Source organism: Callorhinus ursinus, unplaced genomic scaffold (genome assembly GCF_003265705.2).
Source record: "Callorhinus ursinus isolate GAN/ISIS: 27379988/994484 unplaced genomic scaffold, GSC_fseal_2.0 scaffold1, whole genome shotgun sequence".
Taxonomy (NCBI): Eukaryota; Metazoa; Chordata; class Mammalia; order Carnivora; family Otariidae; genus Callorhinus; species Callorhinus ursinus.
The window spans coordinates 113,048,959-113,075,323 of NW_027397063.1; the positions used below are offsets into that span (position 1 = coordinate 113,048,959).

The 26,365-nt window shown below is 49.8% G+C and overlaps 1 protein-coding gene across 1 annotated transcript in view; it reads right to left on the bottom strand.

Annotated features, from left to right (window-relative positions):
• The window catches only part of MRPS22 (mitochondrial ribosomal protein S22), a 242,816-nt gene extending 231,727 nt beyond the window's left edge, over positions 1–11,089 (bottom strand). Inside the window, 4 exon segments of the mRNA XM_073899429.1 lie at positions 1,267–1,421; positions 1,423–1,446; positions 8,672–8,735; positions 11,049–11,089. Of these exon segments, the coding sequence (XP_073755530.1) occupies positions 1,267–1,421; positions 1,423–1,446; positions 8,672–8,735; positions 11,049–11,074 (269 nt within the window). The 5' untranslated portion in view covers positions 11,075–11,089.
• Positions 11,090–26,365: the final 15,276 nt, after the last annotated feature.

Consider the following 26,365-nt stretch of genomic DNA (forward strand, 5'->3'; position numbering starts at 1 on the left):
TGTCTGCTCAGCATGTCCCCACCTGTCTCTTGTCCACTTCTCAGGATCCACAGACTAGGAGAACAGCATGGCACACAAAAAACACACGTGTTTAAAATTGTGTCTCAGATAGGTGTAAACGTGTTCTGAATGAACCTGTGAGGGCTACGGCCCAGAGCTCAGACATGGACTCTATGCTCCACTCCCTGTTCTACTTCTTTCCCAAGTGCACTACCATTTACTAAGCACCTGTTACATGCCATGCACTGTGCCAGGTGCACCACAGGCAGCACCTCATTTAATTCTCACAAGGACATTTTAAGATATATGTAACATCCCAGTTTTGCAGATGAAGAAACAAGGCCCAGAGCAGGTAGGTCATTTGTCCAATGTCACACAGTCATTAAGTAATTAAGTAGAGAGTCAGGAACTGAAACAAATTCTGTGCATCAACAAAGCCCACAATCATCTCCCTCATGTCTCTTGTTGCTGTGACCCCCATGCTGAACCTTCTAGATAATCGGTCCCATAAGGCCAACACAGTGTGCACTCAGAGTAACGAACATGAGCCCTTCTTCATCACAATTTTAACGATTTTCCAAAACTTCCGCAATTCAATTTCTATTGCCGTCACGTTTGCCATATCCAGACAATCTCTTCTCTCATTATCTTCATTTCCTCTCATCAAATCAACTCAATTTTCCTACTTAACGTTAGTTTGAAAAGTAATATTTCATACCACTTGCTATAATTAATTACATCTTAAATACATAATTATTAAAATTTAGAAGTTCACTGGCAAGGGCACCTGGGTGGCTGGGTAGGGTAAGCGTCTGACTCTTGATTTCAGTTCAGGTCATGATCTCAGGGTCGTGAGATCAAGCCCAGCATCGGGCTCTGAGCTGGGTGTGAGGCCTGCTTAAGGTTCTCTCTCTCTCCCTCCCCCTCTGGCTCTTCCCCTGCTCACACATGTGCACACTCTCTTTCTAAAATAAATAAATAGGTCTGCACGGAAAGTGGAAACCAGCGAGGAGGTGACGCGGTGTGAGGTCGTCGGGCTGGCAGCATCGGCTGCTTTGGGTCTGTCCCTGTCCTCGCGGCTAAGCCCACGGCCCGATCCCTCCGTCACCATGCCCATGAAGGGCCGCTTCCCGATCCACCGCACCCTCCAGTACGTGGGCCAGGGAGACGCGGTGTTCAAGGATTCAGTGAAGGTCATGACGGTGAACTACAACACACACGAGGAGCTGGGCGAGGGCGCCAGGAAGTTTGTGTTTTTCAACATACCTCAGATCCAGTATAAAAATACTTGGGTACAGATTATGATGTTTAAGAACATGATGCCGTCCCCCTTCCTGCGGTTCTATTTGGATTCGGGGGAGCAGGTCCTCGTGGATGTGGAGACCAAGAGCAATAAGGAGATCATGGAGCACATCAAAAAAAATCCTCGGGAAGAACAAGGAAACCCTGGAGAAGGAGAGCAGTAGAAAAAGCAGCTTTATCACCCAGCCCACTTTGGGCCCCAAAAGTACTGCCTGCGGGAGTGTATCTGCAAGGTGGAAGGACAGGTCCCCTGCCCGGGCCTGGTGCCCTTACCCAAGGAGCTGACAGGGAAGTACAAAGCAATGCTGAAGGCCAGCACCCAGGGCTGAGGCCCCAGGCCATACCCAGGGAAGCCCCTGGTTCTGTCCCTAGAGGGACGCTGAAAGATCTCTGCCGTGAGAGGGTCCTCTTTGCACACCTGTGTGAAAGGACGTGGCAGAGTCAGGGAAGTATCTCTGCTCTATCAGGGCAATAAAATGTGTCCTGGTCTCCGGAAAAAATAAATAAAATAAAATAAAATAAAATAAAAAATAAATAAAAGTTCATCAGCATATCACTTAAAATCAGCTTGCACACTGCAATATCTAATTATATTCTGCTATAAAATTATTGTCTCATATTAATATACATATACAGATGCATATAACTTTTTATTATGAATTTTTTTCTTTTTATTATGGAAAATTTCAAAAACAAAAGTAGAAAGAATAATATAATGAACCCCTGTGTACCCATCACCCAGCTTCAACAACTGTCAGCTCATGGCTAGTCCCATTAAATCTGTATACTATCCCACTTCCAGCTCCCATATTATTTTAAAGCAAATGAAAGACACCGTATCATTTCATTTGTATACATGTCATTCTTGATAACAGCAAACATTTGAAGAACATTTGCTGGATGTCAGGTAGGTACAGCATGACAAACACACATTCACACACCTCTGATCATGGGAGACCACAATCGTGGGAGACCTATTATTATCCCCATCTTACAGATGGTAAAGCTGAGGCACAGGTACACAAGCAACTGTCCCAAGGTCCCCCACCCGGTAAGTGGCAAAGCTAGCACTTGAAGTCAGGTAGTCTGTGCACTTAACCTCTGCACTGCACCACCTCAGGGGAGCACGGCCATTTCTAGGCCTGGGTAAAGGCAGCACGCTCCTCTCCCCCTCCCCACAGAACTGGCCCAGAATGAGTTTCTGGCAGTTCATGCACAGAGCCGGTCACCTCTGCTTTCCTGTCTCATCACCCCTGCCACATCACCATCGCCATCAGGTTACCTGAAAGGCACTGCCGTCCTGGAGACAAGAGGCAGGAAGGGTGGACCCTGAGGACCCCCACTCCCACCCCCTGAGCCTCTACCAAGGCAGAATATAGGCCACTGTACAGGACGTGAGCCTCCAGTCCCCAGGCCTGGGGAGAGAGAAGACAGTGTGTTGCAGCTAAAGGATGCAATATGGAAGTCAGCTTCTGACAATCATTTACAACTTGACACCCCCCTGCTGTTCTTTTCAGTCTTCGGTGTCTTCATACCATGTGCTGATTTCTCCAAGGCCTTGTTTCCTGGGAATGTGGCTGCTGCCTAGGTTGGCCTTGATCACACTGGATCAGGCAGGGAAGAATGCTTTTTGCCTTGATTGAAACCCTCCGCATTCATTTGCTTTTAGCATCATGTAGGGTCCTGGTTTTAAGAGGGGGTGAAAGGGCTTAAATGTCTCCAAAGGTTTCTGAGACCTGGGATTTCTCAAGGGAGAAAGGGTGATGATTTCAGGGTAAAGGAATCAAAAGCACATGTACTGCCTTTTTGTGCATACAGGGTGACTTTAAAATGAAGGGAGGAAAGCATTAGGAAAAAGTTTTGAGTTTCATTGAACCAACACTGGAAAAATGCACCAAGACCCCTTCCAAATCCAAAGCAGAACTGTGTCCTTCCACCTCTGTGGGAAACTCTTCTGGTCTGGAAACCAGGGTCTCCCTGGACATCCAAGAGTCCCCAGTCTCAGCACAGCACCCCCCACCAACCTCCCCCTGCCTGGGAAGTAGAGGGTCTCACAGCCACCCTCCCCTACCCAAAAGCCCGAGGAAGTGCTGAAATGAAGACTGGTGAAATGCCAAGACTGGGAATTCCCCTTAGCAGAATCTTCTCTTTTTGCTGGTCTGTGGTGTCCAACAGAACCATCTCCACGGGCAAGAACACGGTGGACCCTGGGCTGGCTAGGTTCCATTAGGGAGCAAGAAGCTAAACGGGTTCAAAGGACCTCCAGGAATGCATGTTTGTTGTAAGGCTATGCAGAGACATGTAGGTGCTCAGCCATGAGGAACAGTTGTTACCTTCAGGAGGCCACTGAGGCTCCAGGGTTCTGACATTCTTATGACCCAGTCTTCTTCTGTCTCTGCCGGTTGCCACCAGCTGTCCTTTCGATAGCTGTTGCCACCAGGTATCCTGCTGTCTCAGGGTTTCTAAGAATCTCTTGACTTCCACCTTTTCTCTGCCTGCCTTCTGGTGGCTATCCTCCTCTGCTATCCACAAAGGAGAGGATCTGATTGGGCCCAGCAGCCGCGATACCAAATGCTGGAGTCTCTATTGGACAGCATCCTGCAACAGACCACCCCACAGACCACTTGCTAGCCTATGAGATGCTGCCTTTGGCTGAGCCTCCATCTCTGGTTCAATCTGACCAGAGGACAGAGATGCATAGTTCAGCTCTAGGCAACCAATGCGAAAGGAGCTCCCACCAGCCACTCTGTTTAGACCAGTGACTTCGGAATAGGGAAGAATGGGGAGTACCCCTGAGCCTCTTATTTTGCCCCAGACCTCGAAACAAAAGCTCGGTGGTCCTGGGCAGAGTATCAGAAACTAACAACAAAGCCTGCAGCCTGAGGGAGGCACCCACAAATGTGTGAGTGTGTGTGTGCGTGCATACTTGTGTGAGCACATGCACAAAAAGCAGTGCTCAACTTCAATTAGGTTTGGAACTCAGCTTGGCCTTTTAAATCCCAGCTCTCATGGAGGCCTCTGCTTTCCAGGAAGTTATTCCCATCAGCAGTTGTTTCTGCAATCATGGTTGTTATGAAACCCTTTATTTTGAAAACACATTTCAAAACAAGGCTTCTTACGCACTCAGCTTTCTCTAGTCCGTTAGGAGCAAAATGGCGCAGATGTTTCCCTGTGGCGCAGGCACTCGTGTGTTATCCCCGCGGGCCATTCAAGTCCCAATTCATCTTGTAGTCACCACGAAAAAATGCAGAGGCACACGGTGGGGGGATGCACGTCAACTCATCCCAAACACTCCCCTTCAGCCGGCTCCCTGCCCCACACGTGGCTGAGCCATGACACAACAGCCTGGTCCTCGGAGAGTAATTCATTATGTAATTAATTTTTTCATCAAAGTCAAATCTCTAAAGCAACTGCTGAGATAATACCAATTAGGAAACACTAACAGAAGAGGAGCTGGCCCTGACGTCAGGGCTCACGGCAGTAAGAGTTTACACGACTTGTCTGATGCTCATGCCAGGGACCCTGACAGAATACTGGGTAAGAAATAAATAGCACATGCTCTTCACGCTAGGATGGACCTTTCTGGAGTGGGCTTGTTCCCACAGGCCACACTTACAAAGGGCCAGAGTGGAGTCATGGAAAGAAATGGACTTTGAGATGAGACCAGCATGAATTCTGATCCCTACCCCGATAGTTACCAGCTGTGGGATTCTGGGCAAGTCAAACTCTCTGGGCCTCAGTTTCTTCATTGGAGGGATGTTTTTTATAACCCATAGCTCACAGGGCTGTGTGAGGGTTAGAGACAAGATGTGCAAACATTGGAAATCAGTACTGGTATATGGTAGGTTCTCTGTGTGGAAGCTTAGTGAAGTTACCATCTGCCTTCCTACTCTAATGTGAGTTTTAAAGTTATTGGCTCCTCGGTGGCATGGTCTACCCAGGGGTCTCAGGTCAGGCGAAAGGCTAAGATGTAGAACGTTCCTCTCCTCAGACCACTGAGCAATCACCAGCTATAGGGGCCTCTTCCCACCCCTGCTTGGTCCCATTCATGACAGGGTCAGGTTCAGAAAACTGCACCTAAGCCCCTGCTCTCAAGGTGCTTGCTCCGAAAAGAGGCATAGACAGATAATCCCAGCACCTTCTGATGAGAGCAATGAGAGATGTGTGTATCGATGCTTTGAGGAGCACAGAGGAGAGGCCAAGGTCAGCTTCCTGGTCCAGGCGGTAGGAGCATGCACAGGACCAGGTGTCTGGCTACAGCATTAAGGGGTTCATGCTTTAAGTGTGTATTTAGGAAGATGACTCCAGCCAGAGTGAGGAAAAAGGACTGCACGGGTGAGACTCAGGATCTAGTGGCCAGGGGGAAAGCAGAGGCAGCCATTCAAGGGAGGAGGGCAGCCTAGTGGCCTGCTGACAGCTGGTCCAGGTTTATCTTCACTCTGGAACCGGAAGTGAAAACCAATTTGACAAATGGAAAAAGTCTCATATCCAGGAATCAAGTTATCTATGAGGCAAGTTGGACATGCCACAGCCCTTCCTCGGGCCTACCTCCTCAGACAGGTTCTCTCTGAGGCCCCATGAGCCCAACCTTGGCCCGGCCAGCTCTACAAGTCCAGGCTGCAGCCTATCACACTGGACGGGAGGTGGAAATGGGCCTCAGGAAACAGATGGGAAACAGCACAGAGTGGGCTGCATCTGATCCAACACAACCTCTTGGGTGGCTGGGCCATCTACCCTGTCAGGGGCGGACCACAGTTTCTCCCACCTCAGAAATGACCGCGGGCCCTCCTTGCTCTCCCCCGACATGACACTATTATGGACATGAGCGGGGTGTTAGCCCCGCTCATGCCTGATGACAGAACTGCTGGTCCGCTGTCCACCTGTGGACTCAGTACTGGAAACCAGTTCCCTGGTGTCGATCATCACGCCTGGCCACCAAATGACTTCAGCCCCTCTTGAACAGAGGTCCCTGTGAGTGCCCCTAACCATACCCAGATCCAGGAAGGTTGCCATGGTGACAGGGACTGCTACCCGGCTGGGCTGAGAGGCCTTGGGGAGAGTGTCAGGTTACTGAGCCCTGATGGAGATGGAACTGGGGTGGAGGCAGCTCCTCACACTCTCCAACCCTGCTCTCAACTGCAGCACCCTGGGAAGGGCTGTACCACCGCCTGTGTGAAACCAAAGCTGTCCGCCTCAACTTGGGATTCAAAAGGAACATGTGCCTTGTTGCCCCCCCTCCACCTCTTTAGAAGCAGAAATGTATAATTTGGACACGTAGACATAAGAGAATATATAAAGAAACAGTGCCTGATCTGTGCAGTGTACACACACACATATGCACTCACTCCAAAAGCCAGTCTTTCCCACTCACTCACTCCTGACCTTTGCTCTTCCCCTTCCTCCATCACGGACAACAGCCCCCTTCCTTTCCTTTCTAGGACCACAGGACAAGACTTAGCTTAAGCTGTGCCTCCTACCCTCTAGTCCACACTGCGCTCTCCCTTCCCTAAGTTGGCAACCAAATCAATTTCTGATAACTGGGTGTCAGTTGTTGGTCTCCTGATGTGTCCAGCATGAGAGCCCCGTCTCCCTGTATATTCTAAACTTGTTGTACCTCCCCCACCCCACTCAGAGCCCAGCACAGGGTCAGGCATATAGTAAGGCACTCCCTGCAGATTCTCGTGACATGCAACTGCCAAACCCCAAGACTCTCCAGGCCCCATGTAACAATTTAGAAAATCTCTGAGAACAGCCTACCCAGCAGGAGCCCAGCTGCTTCCGGGGAGATGCAACAGCTCTTTGGGTGCCAGAGCCAGAGGTCAAGAAGGGCTCTGAGTGCCTCGGGAGTCTAGCCCCAGTGCCCTGGCAGAGCGGTGGAGCCGCACCTGAACTTGCCCAGCACCAAGTTCCAAACCACTCACCACTAAATCAGGCCCTTAGGCTCACACAGACCCTGCAATCCCAGCCAAGCTCAGGTTCATGAGATGGGCCATCGAAGTAAGGGGACTCATGAGAGCAGAATGGGTACCCCAGGGAAGGAGAGCCCAACATCTTTGGAAAAGGTGGCAGCCCTGCCAAGAAAACAGCACCATTCCTCCAACTGGTACCCAAGCTAGAGACCAGGCCTCACTCACCCTTGACTCCTCACGTCTTATCACGCTCTACATGCTTAGTCAACCACCATATCCTGTCCATGGCATGCAGCTCTGTCCCCTCAACCAGACCTCTTTGGCCACAGTCCTCTTTTCAGTCACCTGGGCGACCACCGCAGTGGCCTTGTGGCCACTGGCCTCTAGTATCACCCCATCCGCCCCACACTGTGAGCTCTAGAAAACTGAAATCTGCCCATAAGGTAGAATCTAAACTCCTTTGTCTTGTACCCTGCATCCTTAAGAGGCTGCCCCTCTGTCCTGCCTCCCTCCACCTCTCCTCTCTACAATGCTAGCCTCCCACTACATTGAACCAGAGCCTTCGTTGAGCCATGCTCAATCTTGCATCAAGACTTTTGCAAAGGATGCACATACACTCGGACATGCACAACTTCACCTGACTACTACTGTCCCTACATCTTCTGCTCAAATGTCCTTCCCTGAACCCCCAGGTTGCACTAGATGCTTCCATCTTTGCTCTCAGGGTCACCCATTCAACAAAGCCCTGTCCTCAAGAGTCGAGCTCATAGGGGTAGGCCTCTCCCTAGAACAGACAACTGGTAGGCTATGCTGTTCTCCACCAGACGAAGACATGGTCAAAAGCAAGGCATCTGTGTGCTCAGTTCTATCTTTATCAGGCTCAGAGAACCAAAGATACTGGCTAGGGTGGGCAGGCCAGGTTGTAGGAGCTCCCTATTCCCTGGAGTCAGACACCATAGCTAAAGCTATTCACCACTCCTTAGGCCATCTCCTCCTGCCTACAGGGGCTCTGGTCAGGTTCCTGTAGAGCTTCCAGCCAGTCCCTACAAGAGTATAACCAGAGCCCACAGATTAGTACCCACTAAGAACTCCAGCAGACTCACAGCCACCAATAGGAAAGGCTGGAGAATATTCTGGAAAGAAGACATTTCAGGGCCAGAAATCCCATCTGCCATTAACCATCTGTGGGAAGAAGAAAAAGCTGCAGATCGTGCCAATACCAAGAAGTCTCCTTGGGCTTCCCATTAATACATTGCGGCTCCCTAGGAACACAATAGCTACTCAGCTGATCCAGAGGGACAGTTCAACCAAAACTCCTACCCAACCAACCAAGGCAGTAGCCCCAGCTCCAGGGGACTCTATGGTGTATGTGCCCCAGAAGAGGCTCTTCCTCCTGATGCACTGGTATGGCCCAGCCCTCCCTCTGGACAGGGGAAAGTCAGCCATACTGTTTTACCTACCAGATTTTTATCTGCATGGGGAATCCCCTCACAAAGAAAGATGTTTCCGAAGCCTTTCAATGACCTAAATGGAAAGAGGTCAGTTAGTCCCTGTGATGATTAATTTTACATGTCAAATTGCCTGAGCTACAGTACTCAGATATTTGGTCAAACGTGTCTGGATGTTGCTGCAAAGATATATCTTAGCTAAGGTTAACATTTAAATCAGTAGACTCTGAGTGAAGCAGGTTACCTTTCATAATTCAAGTGGGCCTTATCCAGTCAGTTGAAGATCTTAAGAAAAAAAAAATGTGACCTCCCCTGAAGAAAAGGGAATTCTGTGGGCAGACTCCCTGTGGACTCAAACTAAAACACCATTCTTCTCTAGGTGTCCCGTCTGCCAACCTACCCTGCAAATTTTGGACTTGCATGCCCCCACAATTACATGAGCCAATTCCTTAAAATGTTTGTGTGTGTGTGTGTGTGTGTGTGTGTGTGTGTTCACAAATATATGTATATATGTATATATCCATCCCCTGTTGGCTTCTCTGGAGAATCCTGACAAAACAATCCTTTACAGGTGATGGAGGCCTCGTCTCCAGCTTGGGTACCATGCCAGGGATGGTGTTGCTTTCATGCAAGGGCCACCACCTTCTGGGTTCCACCTTGGGCATCATTTTCTAAAATATATGTGTGTGCATGCACACGCACACACACACACACACACACACACAAACACCCCCACCCTACCTGGGTAAATATTTAAGCCCTTATTCATTCCAAGATACCTGTGATAAGTCCAGACAATATATACAAGTGGAAATAGGTGCCGCAAGCCAGCCCTCTCTCAGGCTAATTTATAGATGGCGCCAGCCTCATTACAGGCAGGGGCAGTTCATTAAGCATTCTGCCCCGTGCTGAGTGTATATTCTTGGACATGTGATTTCACCTCTCCAGCCTCAGCTTCTTCTTCTGGAACATGGGAATAATGATAGTACCCATCCCCCAGGATTCTTGGAGAGTTAATCCAGATAGAATGCCTAGCACAGCTCCTGGCTACTCCTCCAAATTTAATACTATTCTCACTCACAGTATGCACACATGTTCCCACCCTCACATTTATGCAAACGAAGACTATTAAACAGGGCTCGTGGTTTTCTTCATGGAGTCCTCAAGAGATTCCAAACCAACTCGTATACCCACAGAGGCTGACAACCCTCATTTCTTTGATTCACACTGTATCCTGGGGTACCAGACAGCTAACTCCATATGCCAGCTGACAAAACTGAAGCAAAGGGACACCATGCAATACACTTAAGTTGGTGATGCTGCTGGGCCTAGAACGCGCAGCTCTGGGCTCCAGCTCCTGAGCGCCTGCTCTACTCCCCGGGACTCTCCTGTTCCTATTGGTTCCACTCCAGCCGATGAGCATATGAGGCAGCCCATGCAGAACCCAGCCCTGAGACACTGACCAGGCAGCCCCCTCCACCATGAGCAAATCCTTCCTCACTCACATCTCACCTGAGACCCTCATGCTCTTTCAGCTCGTCTCTTTGGGCTAAATAGGAGTTACTAGCCTTGGCCAAAGCCATGTCTAATTTGCTGCCCTGTGTTCTCTTTCAAATATACAGAACCCCAGTTTCTTTCCTTTCTTCTCTCTTAAGACTTATTTCCCAAGATTCAGCCTTACAACCTGCCCTACTCAGTATCTATCTAGAGTAGCACAAAGACATGAAGAAATTTAACTTAGAACTTTCCCTCGGCAGCCATGTCTAAAGATCTCAAAACACCAGACAAAAGAGGTTAATGTGGTGTTGGCAAACTTGTTTGAACACAGAACTGGATCCACTGGAAATAAAGGATGTGTCAGAAAGATACTGGTATGGGTGGTCAGAGACCCCCCTTCCAGTCTTCTCTCTGCCACAAACCATATGTCCAGGGGTAACTCATTTTTTCTATGTGTGCCTCAGTTTCTCCATCTATGAAATAAATAAGTCAGATCATTTCTAAAGTCCTAAATATTTAGGATTCTCTTGACAAACAGGTGCATCCTCATATCCTCATAGACAAGTGACAACTTACATCAAAAACAAAAACAAAAACAAAAACAAAACTTGTCAAGAGTGCTATTCTTACCCCAAGCCTCTGGCAGGTATCATTGACTGGCAACAGTATTCTTTCCTCCTGAGCCAGACCCAGCCTCAGAAGCCTTTCAACATAGCACTCCAGTAGCTACTACCAACCATCCAGCATTAAAACACAAAATAAAATTTGCATTGGAAATATTCAAGATTCTGAAAGCCTGCCCCCTAGTCTAAATCCCCCAGGACTGCCCACCCAGAGTGTGGAGCCTGTTGAGGCTCTGCACCCTCTGGGCTTGGATTTCAGAAGAACTCACCAGCCGCCCACAGATGGGTGGGCCATGAGGAGCGCTGGACCTGCCCTGGTCACTCTGTAACTCCCTAGAGTCAGGAACCCATGTCCTGAGCCCATTGGAGCCCTGGAAGATGTCTCAGAAGAAGTTAACTCCTAGCCTAAGGAACAAAGGGTGGGCTGAGGCATTGCAAGATCCAAGCCACGAATGCCCAACACACACACACACACACACACACACACACACACACACACACACTCCCCAACCAGCTCAGGGATTCATACGTGCACACTCACACTCTGCGAAGGGCTCCTGGATAGAAATGACCTGCAACAGTGCCATCTAGTGGAGGCTGGGGGCCATCCTGCCCTCAGAGGTCCCCCTGCTGAGCCCCAGAGAGATGATCTCCAGATACAGGGCAGTGAAGTTGTGGCTTCATGCTGTTGGGGCCTCCTCCCTCACCCACCAGGCCTCTTGCCTCTAGTTCCTGTCCACTTGCCTCCCCACATCCCACCCAGACTCCAGGCCGAGGAAGGGGAAGACCAAACCAGGGGCCCACGTGAGAGGTCACCAGAACAGCACTGGCCAGGATGGGGAAGGGGGAGTGGGCAGACGGAGCCACTGAAGGGAAGAGAGTGGCCAGTGTCACGTGAGCATCCCTCAGACTAGAGAGGAAAACACAGGGTGGGTAGCAGGGTCTGTGAGGTACTGGCCACTTTTCCTACAGGCTATCTCTTTTAAAATGATACGAGGGGCTGAGTCAGGTTCTGAGAAGCCTTCCTCACAGGGAGGGCCCTCAAGATTAGGGGACTCACCTTGGCTGAGGCCACCAAGGTAGGCAAAGGAACCTGGCCTGAGACCCAGGTCTGTGTGACCCTTGTGCCACCTCAAACATGAGGCCAATTCTGTGGGTGTGGTCATGGCGAGTGGTCTGGGCTAGAGGCCACGGTCATAGTAGTGAGGTACCTGGAGGTAGAAGAGAGCCATCACTGACACTTCTGGCACAGGGCTGGGCACATAGGTGGGAGATTTTCCTCTGCCCCAGAAATGAGCAGAGAAATGAACAGTGATGTCCACATTGATCTCTTAGGTTGGGTGGGGTGGAGTGGGGTTTACAGTTCAGATCACCTCCTATCTTCTCCTCCACCTGGCTCACACTGGACCACCTCTGGCCCCACAAGAAAGTCAGAACTCCCAACATCACCTGGGCCACTGGGAAGCTACACAGTGGAAGGAAGCAGCCCATATCATAGTCCGGAGGTAGCATAAACGAGAAGGATTATTTTGTTTTGTTTTTGAAAGGGATATCACATGGCATCTGAGGGTAGAAAGTGTAGGCAGGCCTCACAGGAACTAAAGTCACATCTTCCACATCACTGAGGCCATCAAGGTGTCTCCCCTCCCCCACCCCCCACCCCCGCTTTTTCTGCTCACTCACGGGCTTGCACACGGCCCCACCATGGCCAACCAGAACCTACCCTTGGCTCCTGACACTGCTCTCCTACCAGTCTAAACAGCCTTTCTCAGTTTCTTAGTTCAAATCTCAAGAGAATCTGATTGGTTTAATCTAGCCTATGATTTGGGTCCTCTGGAGTCAGATGACCTTCCTTATCCAATCAGCTGTGGGCTGGCCCCAGGCCGTTGGAATGGGGAGGGTAGTCAGGGTTGGGTCATGCGACACAAACAGAGCAATGAGAATGTATGGCATGAGAAGGGAGTGGGAGAAGGAGTATGAGCGACAGGTAAGTAGATAGATGGGTGGAAAGATGTTTCATGCAGCATTGTTTTTATACTAACAAAAAAAAAATCATGTTTCTCGTTCACTGGTCCAAATGTATTAATTCACTGTGCATTGGCTGAGCTAGTGCTGCTTTCCAGAATCCAGAGGCAAGGAAGTCTAGCCTCAGCTCAAAACACTGTGCAATCATGGCATGGATGGAGGACCAAGCCATAAGCAGCTTCTCAAAAGGCAGGTGCGAAGGCAGTCTGGCAGATACCTCAAGAAAAGAAAAAAAAATAATAAATATCCAACAAATCAAATAAACTATGCCCCAGTGAGAAACCTGCAAAGCAACTAAGATGACATGAAGAGCAACAGTTAGGCCCTCCCTGGGCTGGGGCAGATGACAATAGTATCAGGGCCCTTATGGGCCAGTGGCCAGGAGCATCAGATTCTGACAGAAGAGCTGGTTCCTCTCCAGACTTGGCAGGTCCATTCTCCCGGCTTGAACCTGCCTTTTGGCCTGAGAGCCAGCAGCCCCAGCCAACAGATACGGTGTCCTTGCCTCTACCTGAGCTTAATTCAAACCATTTCTGTCCGGCCCTAATTCAGAGCTTTTATTGGGTTTTAGGTTACTCTATATATGGCACAATAGAAATATTTTTTCAATCTTAAATTAGAAACATACCACAGGAGGATTTTTTTTTTTAAGCTTTTTAACAACATTGCAGAGTGAAGTGTTTTCAGCCTGCAACTGAAATCTAACCAAGGTAACCTTCCACTAGAGAAACTTTGATATCAAGAGTGGCATGTGTCCTCTGGAATGTGCTTTTCTCCCCCTTTTCCAAAAGCAGTCAAATGGTCGTCTAATTAGTCTAGGGTATGTGAGTGTTGAAAGGAAGACGACTCTGGGGGCATTCCCAGAAGGACTAGCCACAGAGATGGACAGAACGAACTCACCACTCCGGCTGGCCTTTCAAATGGATATGGCCATCACCCCTATCTACTGCTATAAATTGAGGTCTAGAGAGAGACTGTACTCCAGATGGATCAGGCCTGGATTCCTAGCTTGCCTGGCATATTTAGACACTTGTCTAAAGTTTTAAGGGGACCATTCTCATGAGAGAAGGGAGCGTGAGCTACCAGGACACAGATGGTCTGAGCCCCAGGTGGCCCAAAATACGTAAGCTGGAAAATGCTTCTGGCAGGCCTGCTAAGAACAGCTCCTCACTGAGCACTCCTCTGGTGAACACATTTCACACTCTGAAATGAGGGGCTCCAGGAGCTCCTTGCCATTCTGGCCGTACCCCCGCCGGACGTCTCAAGAATCGCCTGTTGAATGATCAAAGATTCAGGCGTATGGCTTGGCACATGGCAGAGTCCAGCCCTTTGACATTTTGGGCCCAACCAGAATTTTGGAATGAATGTAGTTGTCTCTTGGAAAGAAATCAATACAATGAATAAGAGGCAGCTGATAAATGCCAGAAAAAAAAATAAGACAATCATGAGAATATGCATGTATTTGTCCTATATGGGGTAATCTAACTTCCTTGAATTGTGCCAAGAAACCCTGAAATCTAAAAACCAGAGCATCACTCTCCGAGGCTGCTCTTTGTCTCTGTGAACTTCCTACCATCTCCAGGGCAGAAGAGCTGGCCCATCTGATGCCACTGTCACCACAAGAGGGGCAATTCAAGCACAGGGCCAGAAGGACAAATCACCCCTTTGGAGAACTGGGAAAGGATGGCTGGGTAGTGGTGGGACTGTGCTTGCTATCTACCCCCACAAGCCAACTGGGTGAGTGAAAAATGCCAAATAGAATAAAAACCATCTGGCACCTCCAGGCTTTGGAGCCTGCGGTTGCACAGGGCACCTTGCCACCATCTAAGGACAAGCCCAGCCCACAGGTCTATGTGTGGCCCCTCCGATGCTGGGGCTTCCTGCACACCTGCACCCAGTGCTGGGTCGGCTCCCTGCTCCCCACTGTGGGTTGGTGGAGAGGAAGTGACCTTGGTGATGCAGGCTGCTGCCTGGTTGGAGGGAAGGGACCTTCATGTGGAAGGTGGGGAGCTGCATAAGCCATGGACCTGAATGGTGTCCCTCGGGCACACATTACAGGACGAACTCCAAGAAGAAAAAGGTCTCCGTGGACTGGAAAAGACACAAAGACTTTCCAGAGAGAGGCCTGGATTTGGGCCTCAAAGGACTGGCAAAAAAAGGGCAGGCATTTAAGGCAGGTGGTAGAGCAAATGCTAAGACATGGAGGTGGGAATAAACAGTGTGTTTGGGGATGGCCAAAGCGGAGAAAGGGATAAGCTCTGCAGAGAAGCAGGAATAAGCAGTTTCATCCTCCCAAGTTTATTCCCTGGTATGTTCTCCTCTCCAAGAGTCCTCTGAGGTAGCTCCTTAGACCTGAAATGCCACCTGACGAAGAGAAAGCAGGCATGGCTTCCTGAAGGAGTGCCAAGCCTCCCTGCCTCCAGCCTCCCCGCCTCCCAGCCCCCAGGCTGAAGGCTTTCACAGCAACCAAAGACTGGAGAAGTCAGCTGAGTCTGTTGCCCTCTCTCCCATTTCTGGCCCCCACAATCTTGGGTAGTAGCTTCTACTATTGATAACTCCCCAAGAACAGGCTCAGTCTGCCCTGCCTTGGGACATGGGGGTCAGAGCGAGCTCTGGGCCTTGGCACGGCCCCCAAGGCAGGGCAGGTTGAAATTCAGACTGAGGCCAGCCCCCTGCCTGCCCTCGGCCTTGGGAATATCGCTCCATAAACCTGGAAACCCAGGGAGTCTCGCTGTGTTAGAGGGTGGTGGCCGGGCAGCTTTGGGCCCCCTGAGTCGGGGACTGGTGCCAGGCTGGCTGGCTTTTAGCGGACCTCTGGAAATGGAAAAGGTCACAGGCTCTTCTTGTCTGAAGTGGCCCGCTGCAGGGAGAGCAGCCATCCAGGTTCTGGGTCCCTGCCTGGTCTTCAGGCTTCTCTGCAGCATCAGTCTCCCTTAACCAGCCTCAACCGGCATGTTTGCGAACACAGCTCATGTCCTCCTGCTCACTCTCTCCTACCTCCTCCCCTTTCAGCAGAAAGAGACCCTTGGGGCGTTAATCCCATCGGCCCCTCCCCTGCTGGGCTTCCTAGTGGAGGATGTTCAGGCCAGCAACTCCACCTTCTCCCCCTCGGCCCCAGGCAGACACTGCCACATCCCACTACATGTGTGAGGGAGAAGAGGACTGGGGCCCAGTCTCACTCAACGCGGAGCCTCAGTGACCAGCACAGGAGGTGGGAAGTGACCATGACCTAGACTAGCCCCAACACAATGTATCTTAGAAAGCTGCTGCCCCTGTGGGTGTATAATAAAGGGGGGACAGGTTCCCACTCCCTGTCATGGTCCTCGTGCATGCTTGTTGTACCTGTGCAATTCACTCTCAAAAGTATTCCACCAGCTGAGATAAGCAATTATATGGCTACCCTGTTTTGCCACCTTCAAGGCTAGTGAGTGGTCAAGACAAGATTCAAACCCAGACCTGGCTTCAAATACCAAGTTTATCCACTCAGACATGAGGACCAACAAAGGCTTAAGGAGAACAGATGGCAAACAATCAGGACGGTAGGGTCGCTTTTTGATAGAGTAGCCTACAAGCAGCACAACGAAGAAGGAGGGTCTTGGAAGGATCTGGAGAAGGTGACGGGGCCACAGGCTGTTACAGACAAGCAGAAGAAGGAAGCGTGTGTGCAGAGGTGACAGGCAGTCTGATCCTCAGGGCTGGGAGAACGTCTCAGCCTCAGAGACTCCACCAGGAATCCCCGACTGAACACTCATATGGCTGCAAAGAAGACCGATTGTCTACAATGCCTCCATTTTGGCTTGAATGGAGCTTTGATCTTCAAGGGGTCTGGATGTCTAGGACAGCTATCAAAGCCAGGCATGTGGGTGTCAGACAAGTCCTTAAAAAGCCCCTGGGCAGGCGGAGGACAACTCATTCTCCCTCTGAAGCAGCAGGGACATGTGCTGGACCAGGGCCCAGGCAGACCAGGGCAAAGTGTATGGCCTGGGCATTTAGGGAGGTCTGCCACAGCCTCTCTGGGGGACAGTCAGCAGCAGCACCAGGAGCTTGAGCATTAACCCCCAGAGGCTTGCAGACATGGGTCACTGTGAGGGCTCCCCAAGGCAGGGGCACGGCGCCTGCAGGACTGGGCACAGGCGGGAAGTCTTGGCCTAGGGGGGGTGTCACAGAGCCCAGGAAAGGCCTGCAAGCCAGGACATCCTCTCTGGCTAGCCCTGCTCCTTCTCCTCTTAAAGTTTAACTCCTCTGGAAGGTCTTCCCAAATCCTCCTCTGGAGTGGGATTAGGATCACCTCAGTTTAATTAGGACCCCCCCCCATCATACCATGTCACAGAGAATCTGCATTATTACTTCCATCAGGGAATTTATCACAATTTGTAAGTAGAAGTGTGTTTGCTCATTATCTGATTTTCTCCACTACAGGAATACCACACCAAAAGCTCCATAAGGGTAGGACTGTGGCTGTTTGATCCGTCCAGATATCCCCATTGTTTAGCACACAAAACAAATATTTGTAAAGGAGCTAAATGTATGAATACATAACTGAAATTACACCATTAGAACATTATCAAGGTCCTTTCATTTCTCCAATTAACCAGCCTTTATTGAGCATCTGTTTGCCAGACCCAAAGTTGGAAAAAGTAGGGTTAAAAAAAAAATCTGGGGCCCCTGGGTGGTTCATTTGGCTAAGCGTCTGCCTTCGGCTCAGGTCATGATCCCAGGGTCCTGGGGTTGAGCCCCACATCACATGGGGCTCCCTGCTCAGCGGGAAGTCTGCTTCTCCCTCTCCCTCTGCTTCTCCCCATCCCACCCCCGATTCGTGCTCTCTCTCACACTCTCAAATAAATGAAAAATAAAACCTTAAAGAAAAAATAGTCTTTACAATACAAATACCCACTGGAGAGTTAAATTCTAAGATATTATCAGTTGTTCACATACTGGTGAGAATGTGTTTGACCTGTTGGTTTCCAGAGTGATAGCTAGTTCGGAGAGGGGCTTGGAGGATGCTGCTGGCAGAAGGAAGAAAGATGACTGTGGATCTGGGGAGACGGAAGAAGAAGATAAGCCTGCAAAGGTGACAGTCAGGGAGCCTGGAGAATGGTTGGGTACACAAAGGGTGATCCTGCACAAAAGATCCCTTTCACCTGGATGTGACATGGCTCAGTACGGCCCCTGTGTTATATTTTGTACACATCAGCCTAATTAACCCTCACAGCAACACCAAGAGGTGAGCAGAGTTATAGCATTTTACAGAGGAGGACGCTGAGACCAGAGGCGCAAGTAACCTGCCAAAGGACACACAGATAATTGAGAGGCAGAACCTGAATTCAAACACAGGCTTATTGACTCCAACCCTTCCCCGGCCCAAGGCTGCTGCCACCGCAGGCCCCGTCCAGACTCTCTGCATGTGGGGATTTTAATGTCAGTAATTATAGGCCACAGTACAGCTTCTGACACCGGCTGAAGGAAAGTACGCTCGGCTTTCACCACAGAGCGCGGGAGGGGGCTGCCACCTCCCACGCTAATCTTGCCAGTCAAGGCCCCAGGCATTGCTTCACAACTAAAAGACCTTGAGAATAAAGAGGCCCAGCTGAAGATAGTAGGAAGTTCACACACTTCCCCCCAACCGCTCTTCCCAGCTTGGCACAGTGGCCAGAGCTCATCACCAGCCATGTCAAAACCAAAGGACCCTGGCGGGGGAGGGGAGATCCCAAAGTAGAGGGCAGGGCCTGGGGCCCTCTTGGGCAGAGAGGGAAGGCAGCCTAGAGGAACTCCACGCAGCGAATAACAGCCCCTTCCCCTCCACTCCCTCCACAGCACTCTCGCCCCCTCCTCAACCCCACCAGCCAGACAGAGGGGGCTCTAGTGGGCTGGGCAGCAGCAGGACAGGGTAGCTCTCTCCTGCCTTGTGTCCAGCCCGCCGCCCCTCCCCCTGCACTGTCTCCAGATGGGAGTGTTTGACAGAGTGGGGGAAGGCCAGGCCTGGGCTCCCAGAGGGCCTGTCGGGATGCAGGCGAAGCAGGTGGGAGGCTCAGAGAAGAAACTGGAGCTCAATGAAGTTAACCTGGACATGAGGCTGTGCAGCCAGCAAGGCCAGACACCCCAATTTACTGCCGAAGAGACCGAGGCCAGACAGGGAGAGGCTTTGCTCTGGGCCACAGAGTGAGGGAGGGCTGCTCTGAGGCTGGGTTTCCAGGCCTGGATCTCTGCTCCATACCTGCCGGCTCTCTGCCCTTAGGCCACCTGTGCTCTGTCTCCTCAGCTGTACCATGGGGCAGTGCTGTGCCTTCCTCTGGGGACTGCTGGCAGGATTAAACAGGCCCGCTCTCCGTAGTACAGCGCGAGGCTTCATCCAGGATGTGCTCCTCCTCTTCCTGTCTGTGCAGGATTGCCCCTTCCCCCCAACGCACGCGACCCCTGGGCTTCCAGCAAACACCTCTATGGATTGATTCTTGCTTCTGTCACAACTGGGCAGTGGTGTATGGGATCGAGTTCCAGCTCTCATCCCCATTCCCCCATTTCCATGATGAGCTGTCACACCCAGAGGGTGTGATCGGGCACAGAGACCGTCCAGGACTTGCTTTAGGTCACCCCAGCAGGCTGGTGCCAGAGATCAGATCAGGGTACTAGCAGAGCAGACCTATTAACAGAATAATCCCTGACTTGGAAATCAAATTGGCTTGAATCCCACTTCAAGCTCTGGCTTTACCACTTACAGCTGTGTGACCTTGGGTGGAATACTTAACCTCTCTGAATACCCGTTTCTTCCGCAAAATGAGGTGATCCCTTTCTCCCAGAGTAGAAGTGAGGTTGGTAAAAGATCCCTGGATGTAAAGTGTTCATGTGTGCTCTGAGGCACTTGGAGGGACTCAGCGGCTGCCCGCCCTTGAGTCCCCTAAAGAAGCCAGAGGGCGATGACACATGAAAAGGCATTAAGCACCAGGAAGGCTCAGTTCTAGGGTGTCCTGAGAAGACAGCAAGAAGGTAGAAAACCACACAGAAGCTTGTTTTTAAAGACAAAGAAAAATATGATTAAGCAGGCCCGAGAATGTTGTAATAAAAGAATGAAAACATTTTCCTTACCAGGGCATTTGTATGTCAACAGCCAATGGGGGTGGGAGAAGCCGCCACAAGGCCATCAGGCAGGGCCAACGGCACCCCATGAGGATCCACTACCTGGCCCCAGCAGGCCACCTGGCTGAGGGAGGCCTTTTCAGGGTCTCAGTTCTCCAGACTGTGAAATGGAACTGCCCAGTCTGGACTCAGTCTGGCCATGGCGCCTTTCTTTTCTTTCTTGTTTAAGTAGAAGTTGTATATACTTGAGGTACACAATATGATGATTTGACACATATATACATAGTGAAATGATTATTAGAGTCAAGCTAATTCACATCGCTCCTCACAGAGTTATGTCTGTGAGGTGAGAGCACCCAAAATCTACTCTTAACCAATATCCTGTATTCAATACAGTATTTTCAACTCGAGTCACCACATTGTACCTTAGCTTTCTGTAGAATTATTTATTCTCCATAACCACAACTCTGTATCCTTTGACCAGGCCATTTCCTCTACCCCAGCACCTGGTAACCACTGGTCTACTCTCTGCTTTTACGAATTTGACTTTTTTAGATTCTACATAAAAGTGAGATCATGCGGTAGTTTTCTTTCTGTGTCTGGCTTATTTCACTTAGCATAATATTCTCCGGGTCATCCATGTCATTGCCAATGACAAGATCTCCCTCTTTTCTAAGGCTGAATAATATTTCATTGTCTATATGCCATCATTTCTTTATCCATGTATCTGCAGCTCCTCTCTATCTGCCTTCCTTTGGTAAACTGGAGGGCAGCAGCTGTAATGACGGCCTCAAGGTCGGGGGAGGGAGCTGATGCCTTGCAGTCAGGCTCAGAAAGGCTAGGGATTTCTCCTGAGGTCACATAGCTAAGAGTGTGTGGTGAGGCCAGACCGAAGCCTGCAGAGTCCCGCTCTGCCACCGCGTCCCTCCAGCAGGGCTCTGCGTTCATCCACTCGGGCCCTGGGAGCCGCACGCCCTCCGGCCTGCCTAGGGCCAAGCACACTCAGCACCTCCGATCCTACCCCCCCCCCCCACTCAAAGGCAGCCCAGCTGGTCCTGTCAGCTCTGCCCCTCTCCCCGCACCCAGACACAACATGTGGGAATTCACTTTGGGGCTCTCCTCACCCCTGCTCCTCTCTCCTCCAGCCGCCGTGATGGGTTTCCCAGTCTCGGATTCCTGGCCTCCCTCTCGTCTTCCCTTCTCCTTGTTGCCAGCCTCGTCCAACTTGCCTCACCTGATCCCTGGGTCACGGCAAGCACCCTCCTGACCTAGCACATTCTTTTTACTGCTTCCAAATGCCCCCACAAAATCCACTTCTGAGGAATACCACAGGCTTCTTCCCTCTCCTTGTTTTTTTAATAAAGTTTCAAGTTTTTATTTACATTCTAGTTAACATATAGTGTAATAACTAACTCAGGAGTAGAATTTAGTAAGTCATCACTTACATGTAACACCGGGTGCTCATCACAACACTTGCCCTCTTAATTGCCCATCCCCCCTCTAGCCCATCCCCCACCCACATCCCTCCAGCAACCTTCAGTTTGTTCTCTGTCATTAAGAGTCTCTCTTATGTAATTGAACATAAAAATAAAAATAAACAAATAAATAAATAAATTTGTTTTAAAAAAGAGTCTCTTACAGTTTGCGTCCCTCTCTTTTCTTTTTCTTTCCCCTGTGTTTATCTGTTTCTTAAACTCCCCAGGTGTATCCCCTCTCCTTCTGCCTGAAGCCCCATTCCAGTCACCCAGAGCCCACGTCCAAACCCTGGTTGTTCCGACCCTTTCCGCTATACCATGCCACCCCCGCATCCAAGTCCCCTGGGAAGGGGGGAGGCTTTAGCCTCACCCCCAGGGGGTCACCAGCTATGGTTTGAGGAGGACTAGCCAGTTCCACTCAGGTCCAGGAGTAGCTGCCAGTGCTAGGGAAGGTCCCCCAGCAAACTTGCCAAGCAGCGGCTAGGAGGTGGGGGGATGGTGAGGGCAGGAACCGGCTGGAAGCTGCCCATCTGACTGCAGGACACAACACTCCCTTCCTCTCTCTGCAAGGGGCTGGCAGAACTTAGCAGCTTGTGGGCAACACTCTCAGGGCCACAGTGGGAGCGGCTATGAGAAAGGCAACAGCCTGCTTCCACCACGCATGCCAGGTCATGGTGAGCCCAGGCTTGGGGGCAAGCTCCCTGAGCAGCTCTACTGTTTGTCCTCCCTATTTGGAGACATTCTGTTGCTGTGCAGGTTGGGAACTGATGCAATACACAAGCAATGAGATTTTCCTGAACCACAGCGGCCACTGCGAAAAACTGCCCAGGCCCAGGCCCTGCAGCTCAGAGCTGGGCCTCTGACTACTTACGGTCAGGCAGACACAAACAAAAGCAGACTCCTCTGCCACGCAGCAGTCTGGATCTCCAGGAAGCCCGCTGTAGAACCTGTGGCCCACCCCAACAGGAATCAGCATCCCTGCCGTGGTTCTCACCTACTGATTATCACTGTGGACCAGGCTGTGTGCTGAGCACTGAAGATCCAGATGCAAATGAGAGGTGGGCACCACTTCTGTGGAGCTCAGGCTGGTGAAGGAGGAGAGTCAGGGTGAATAGCCCGGAATCTGTGAGTGGCTGTCAGTGGGCTAGAGATGTACATCACTGAGCCTACTGCCCCCCAGCCCCCTTCCACAGGACTCTGCCACGGCAGACCCTCTGCTGCCTGGGCTGCCAGCCAGTTTACAGCATTTTGCTATAGCAGCTCACATGGACCAAGACAGAAAGGTTATAAGCTGAAGGACCGGAAAGGATATACACCACGTATGTAATAACCTAAAGAGTAGTGTGACTGTACTATTATTAGTCAGCAAAAACCTTAAGGCAAAAAGCATTACTAGAAAACAGGAGAGCCAGTTCATGGTGACAAAAGGTTAGGTTCATCAAGACGATAAAATAGGGCCATCTGGGTGGCTCAGTCATTAAGCGTCTGCCTTCGGCTCAGGTCATGATCCCAGGGTCCTGGGATCGGAGCCCTGCATCGGGCTCCCTGCTCAGTGGGGAGCCTGCTTCTCCCTCTCCCACTCCCCCTGCTTGTATTCCCTCTCTCGCTGTGTCTCTCTCTGTCAAATAAATAAATAAAATCTTTAAAAAAAGACAATAAAATAGCTAAATTTATATGCAGTCAATAATATGCCCTTAAAACATGTAATTTGCTGTCAAAGTTGGGCAAATCTACAAAGAAATTCTCAAAATGAGAGATTTAATCATCAGTAGCTATTAAGGAAAGCAGATAAAAAAATCAATAAGGATAAAGAATATTTTAGCAACATTTAACTAAGGGACAAGTAAAGAACAGTGCACCCAACACCTGCAGAATAAAAATTATTTTCAAGTACACACAAAAATGATAAAATTAACATATAATGGACCATGAAACAAATCTCAATGAACTGAAAAGTACTGAAATCATAATAGTATGTTTTCTAACTATACACAATTAAGTTAAAATCAGTAACAACAACAACAAACTCTAAAATATATTTATATGTCTGGAAATTAAGGGATATATTTTGAAATGACCACTGGATCAAAGAAATCCCAAGAGAAAATAGACAATCATTTGAAGTAAAGTGAAGAGAAAACTACCATGCACCAAAATTTGTCAGATACAGATAAAGCAGTGCTTAGAGGAAAACTTATAGCCACAAATGCCCATGTTTGTAACAAAAAAAGTGAAAATTAGTGAACTAAGATTGTCCGCAAGAAGTTAGCGAAAGAGATTTAGGGGAGATGACAGTGGTGAGAGAATAGTTTTTTCATATTCCCAGATTCCCCTATCAAAACAGGAAGTGCTTAGATAGCAAAACTAAAAACTTATGGACCTTTACAACAGAAATAGATGATAAGACCTAAATAAATGAAGAGGTATCCCATGTTCATGGATTGGAAGTCTCAACATTATTAAGATGGCAATTGTTCCCAAATTGGTTTATAGATTCAACAGAATCCCAGTCAAAATCTCAGAAGGATATTTTTTTTAATCATTTGCCAAGCTGGTTCTAAAATTTATAAGGAAATGCAGGATGACCTAGAATAGTCAAACAACTCTGAAAGAGAAGAACAAAGTTGGAAGACTTATACTCCCTGATACTAAGACTTATTGGAAACTATAGTAATCCAGACAGAATGGCATTGGCATATGGACATACAGATCAATAGAACAGAATAGAAAGTCCACAGATAGATGCACATATATATGGCCAACTGATTTTTGATAAAGGTGCCAAGATAATTGGATAGAGGAAGAAAATCTTTTCAACAAATGGTGCTGGAGAGATCATATAGCCAGAAAGAGGCAGAGCAGGAATCAGAATGCAAGTCTGTCCAGCTCCAGGTCCCACAATCTAGACACTGTCAAACAAGGCAGGAAACTAGAGAAGAGGGTAGCAAAAAAGGGGGGGTAGATAGAGCCCTCTCGTCTACTCTGTCCCTCACCAAAAAGTATGGAGGAGCACCTCACCCCTAGGGAACGGAGAATCTCCACACACACATCGAAGTTGTGTCATGAGAAATGATCAGGACAGCAGGGAAGGTGTGCTTCTCCTGGAGATGTTGTTTACCAAGACCAACAGAACAATCTGCCTCCTGGGGTAGACCAGAGAAGAGCCTGGGCCTCGGAGGCCCTTGGAAGGGTGGGCATATAAGAGCAGAGGGAAAGAGGAGAAGAGAGGAAAGGCCAGAGAAGGAAGGTGGGCTCTGAGGTGGGCTCTACAGAAGGAATGCTGCTCAGTGATCGATTCCATGACCCAAGCCCTCACTTTATGGGTATAAAAATGGACGCAGAAAGAAGAAGAAACTTAAAGGAGGCTGCATAGCCATGTAGCAGATTGAGGATTCAAATTTAATACATGTTTCTCCACAAATACAGCTAACTATGGTAAGTGGGGACCTTCCTGGGAAATTGGGACAGATAGCCACTGTGACTGCCATGTGGAGGGTGGCTATTTCAAACTTCCAGCAGAGGTTCCTGTTTCCTCTTTCCCCAGGGCCCCAGGCGAATGAAACTTCCACCTGTCACCCACCATGTGACCTTCCTCACTTGAGAGCTTGCTCAGGAGCTCAGGGCAATCCCCTAGACCTACACACACCCCAGGGCTCTGCAGGCCCAGCTCATGTCCCTCAGGTTGAGTGGCCAGGCCAGGATACTGCTGCCTTGCCTCTGCTCTTAGTGAGCCCCTGCCCTGAATCTGACAAGGAGGGTCCAGCCTGAGGACTCAGACTGCTTAGGGAGGCTGCCCAGCCAGCAAGTCTTTGACTGCCCCTCCAGGCCCCAACAGTAGATGGTTCTCTCTTTGCTAGCACATGAAGGAGTCTTGCCAGCCCAGGAACACCAAGAGGTTAAGTTTACTCAATGCACTCGTTGAGTAAAGCTCAAGATAGCCGTCCAGTACCCATAGTTTGAGCCTTTTCACATCAGTCTGACCAGTAAATCCACTGCAGGCCCGATGTGCCAGGGCGTGGCTCTGTGTCAAACAAGAAAAAGATCTCTCCCAACACCCACCTCATTTGGGCTCCCCCGATTGCACTCCTAAGAAAGCCTGACCATGAGACTGACCCTTCTCCTCAGTCTCTCCCATGGGCCTGGGGGCTCCCAAGGGTAGAAACCCACTGGAAATCAACCCTAATTCCCAGCAACCAGCCCAGCCACAGGAACTCACTTGACGTTTGCCAAATAATCATTATACTTAAACTGCATTCTGAGACCCTCCTTTTGCAAAAGTTTTATAATTTTTTTATTGATGTTGGTAAGGTAATTTATTTTCCATTCTTCCTAGTTTCATGATATACACTTCCTTTAACAGAAAAACACAAACCTAGCCTCAGCCAAGCTAAATGGAAAAAGAGTTTGCCATGCTTTGGCCAAGCCAGGGTCACTAGCTGGGAGACCTGAAATTCCTGAAGCTGGAGCTGTGGAGGTGGCTTCCCCAAGCGGCGGGAAAGAGGGAGGAATTCCTGCAGCTGGGGGCCGAGGGTTGGGGTGGGAGGAGGGATAGGATAAAGAAAGCGGGAGGAAGCCAGGAAGCAGGGGAATCTAAAGCAGGAGGGCTGTGCGCTGCCCACCTGACCTGACCTGCTCTTCCTCCTTCATCTTTGCCTTTCCTTCAACCCTCCACCCAACCAAACAGCATGCTCTGAACCCGCTACCTCCTGAATATTCTCCGACCTCTCACCTCTCTCTGCCACCTGGTCCCAGACACTGTTTTCTCTCCTATGAACCACTGCGCCTTCCAGGGCAGGCTCCATACAGGGCCAGACAGATCTCTTAAGAACAAGCCTTATCACACACTCCCCTGCTTGAAAGCTGTCAGTAGCTCTCCACACACCTTGAAAATACCCAAACTTCCTTTGCTGACTGGCTGCATACAACCTGGTCCCTGCCCACCTCCACCCACCCACCTTGCATTCTCTTTTCCAGACCCCATGCAAGCCTTCTCTCAGTTCCCCAGACACACCAAA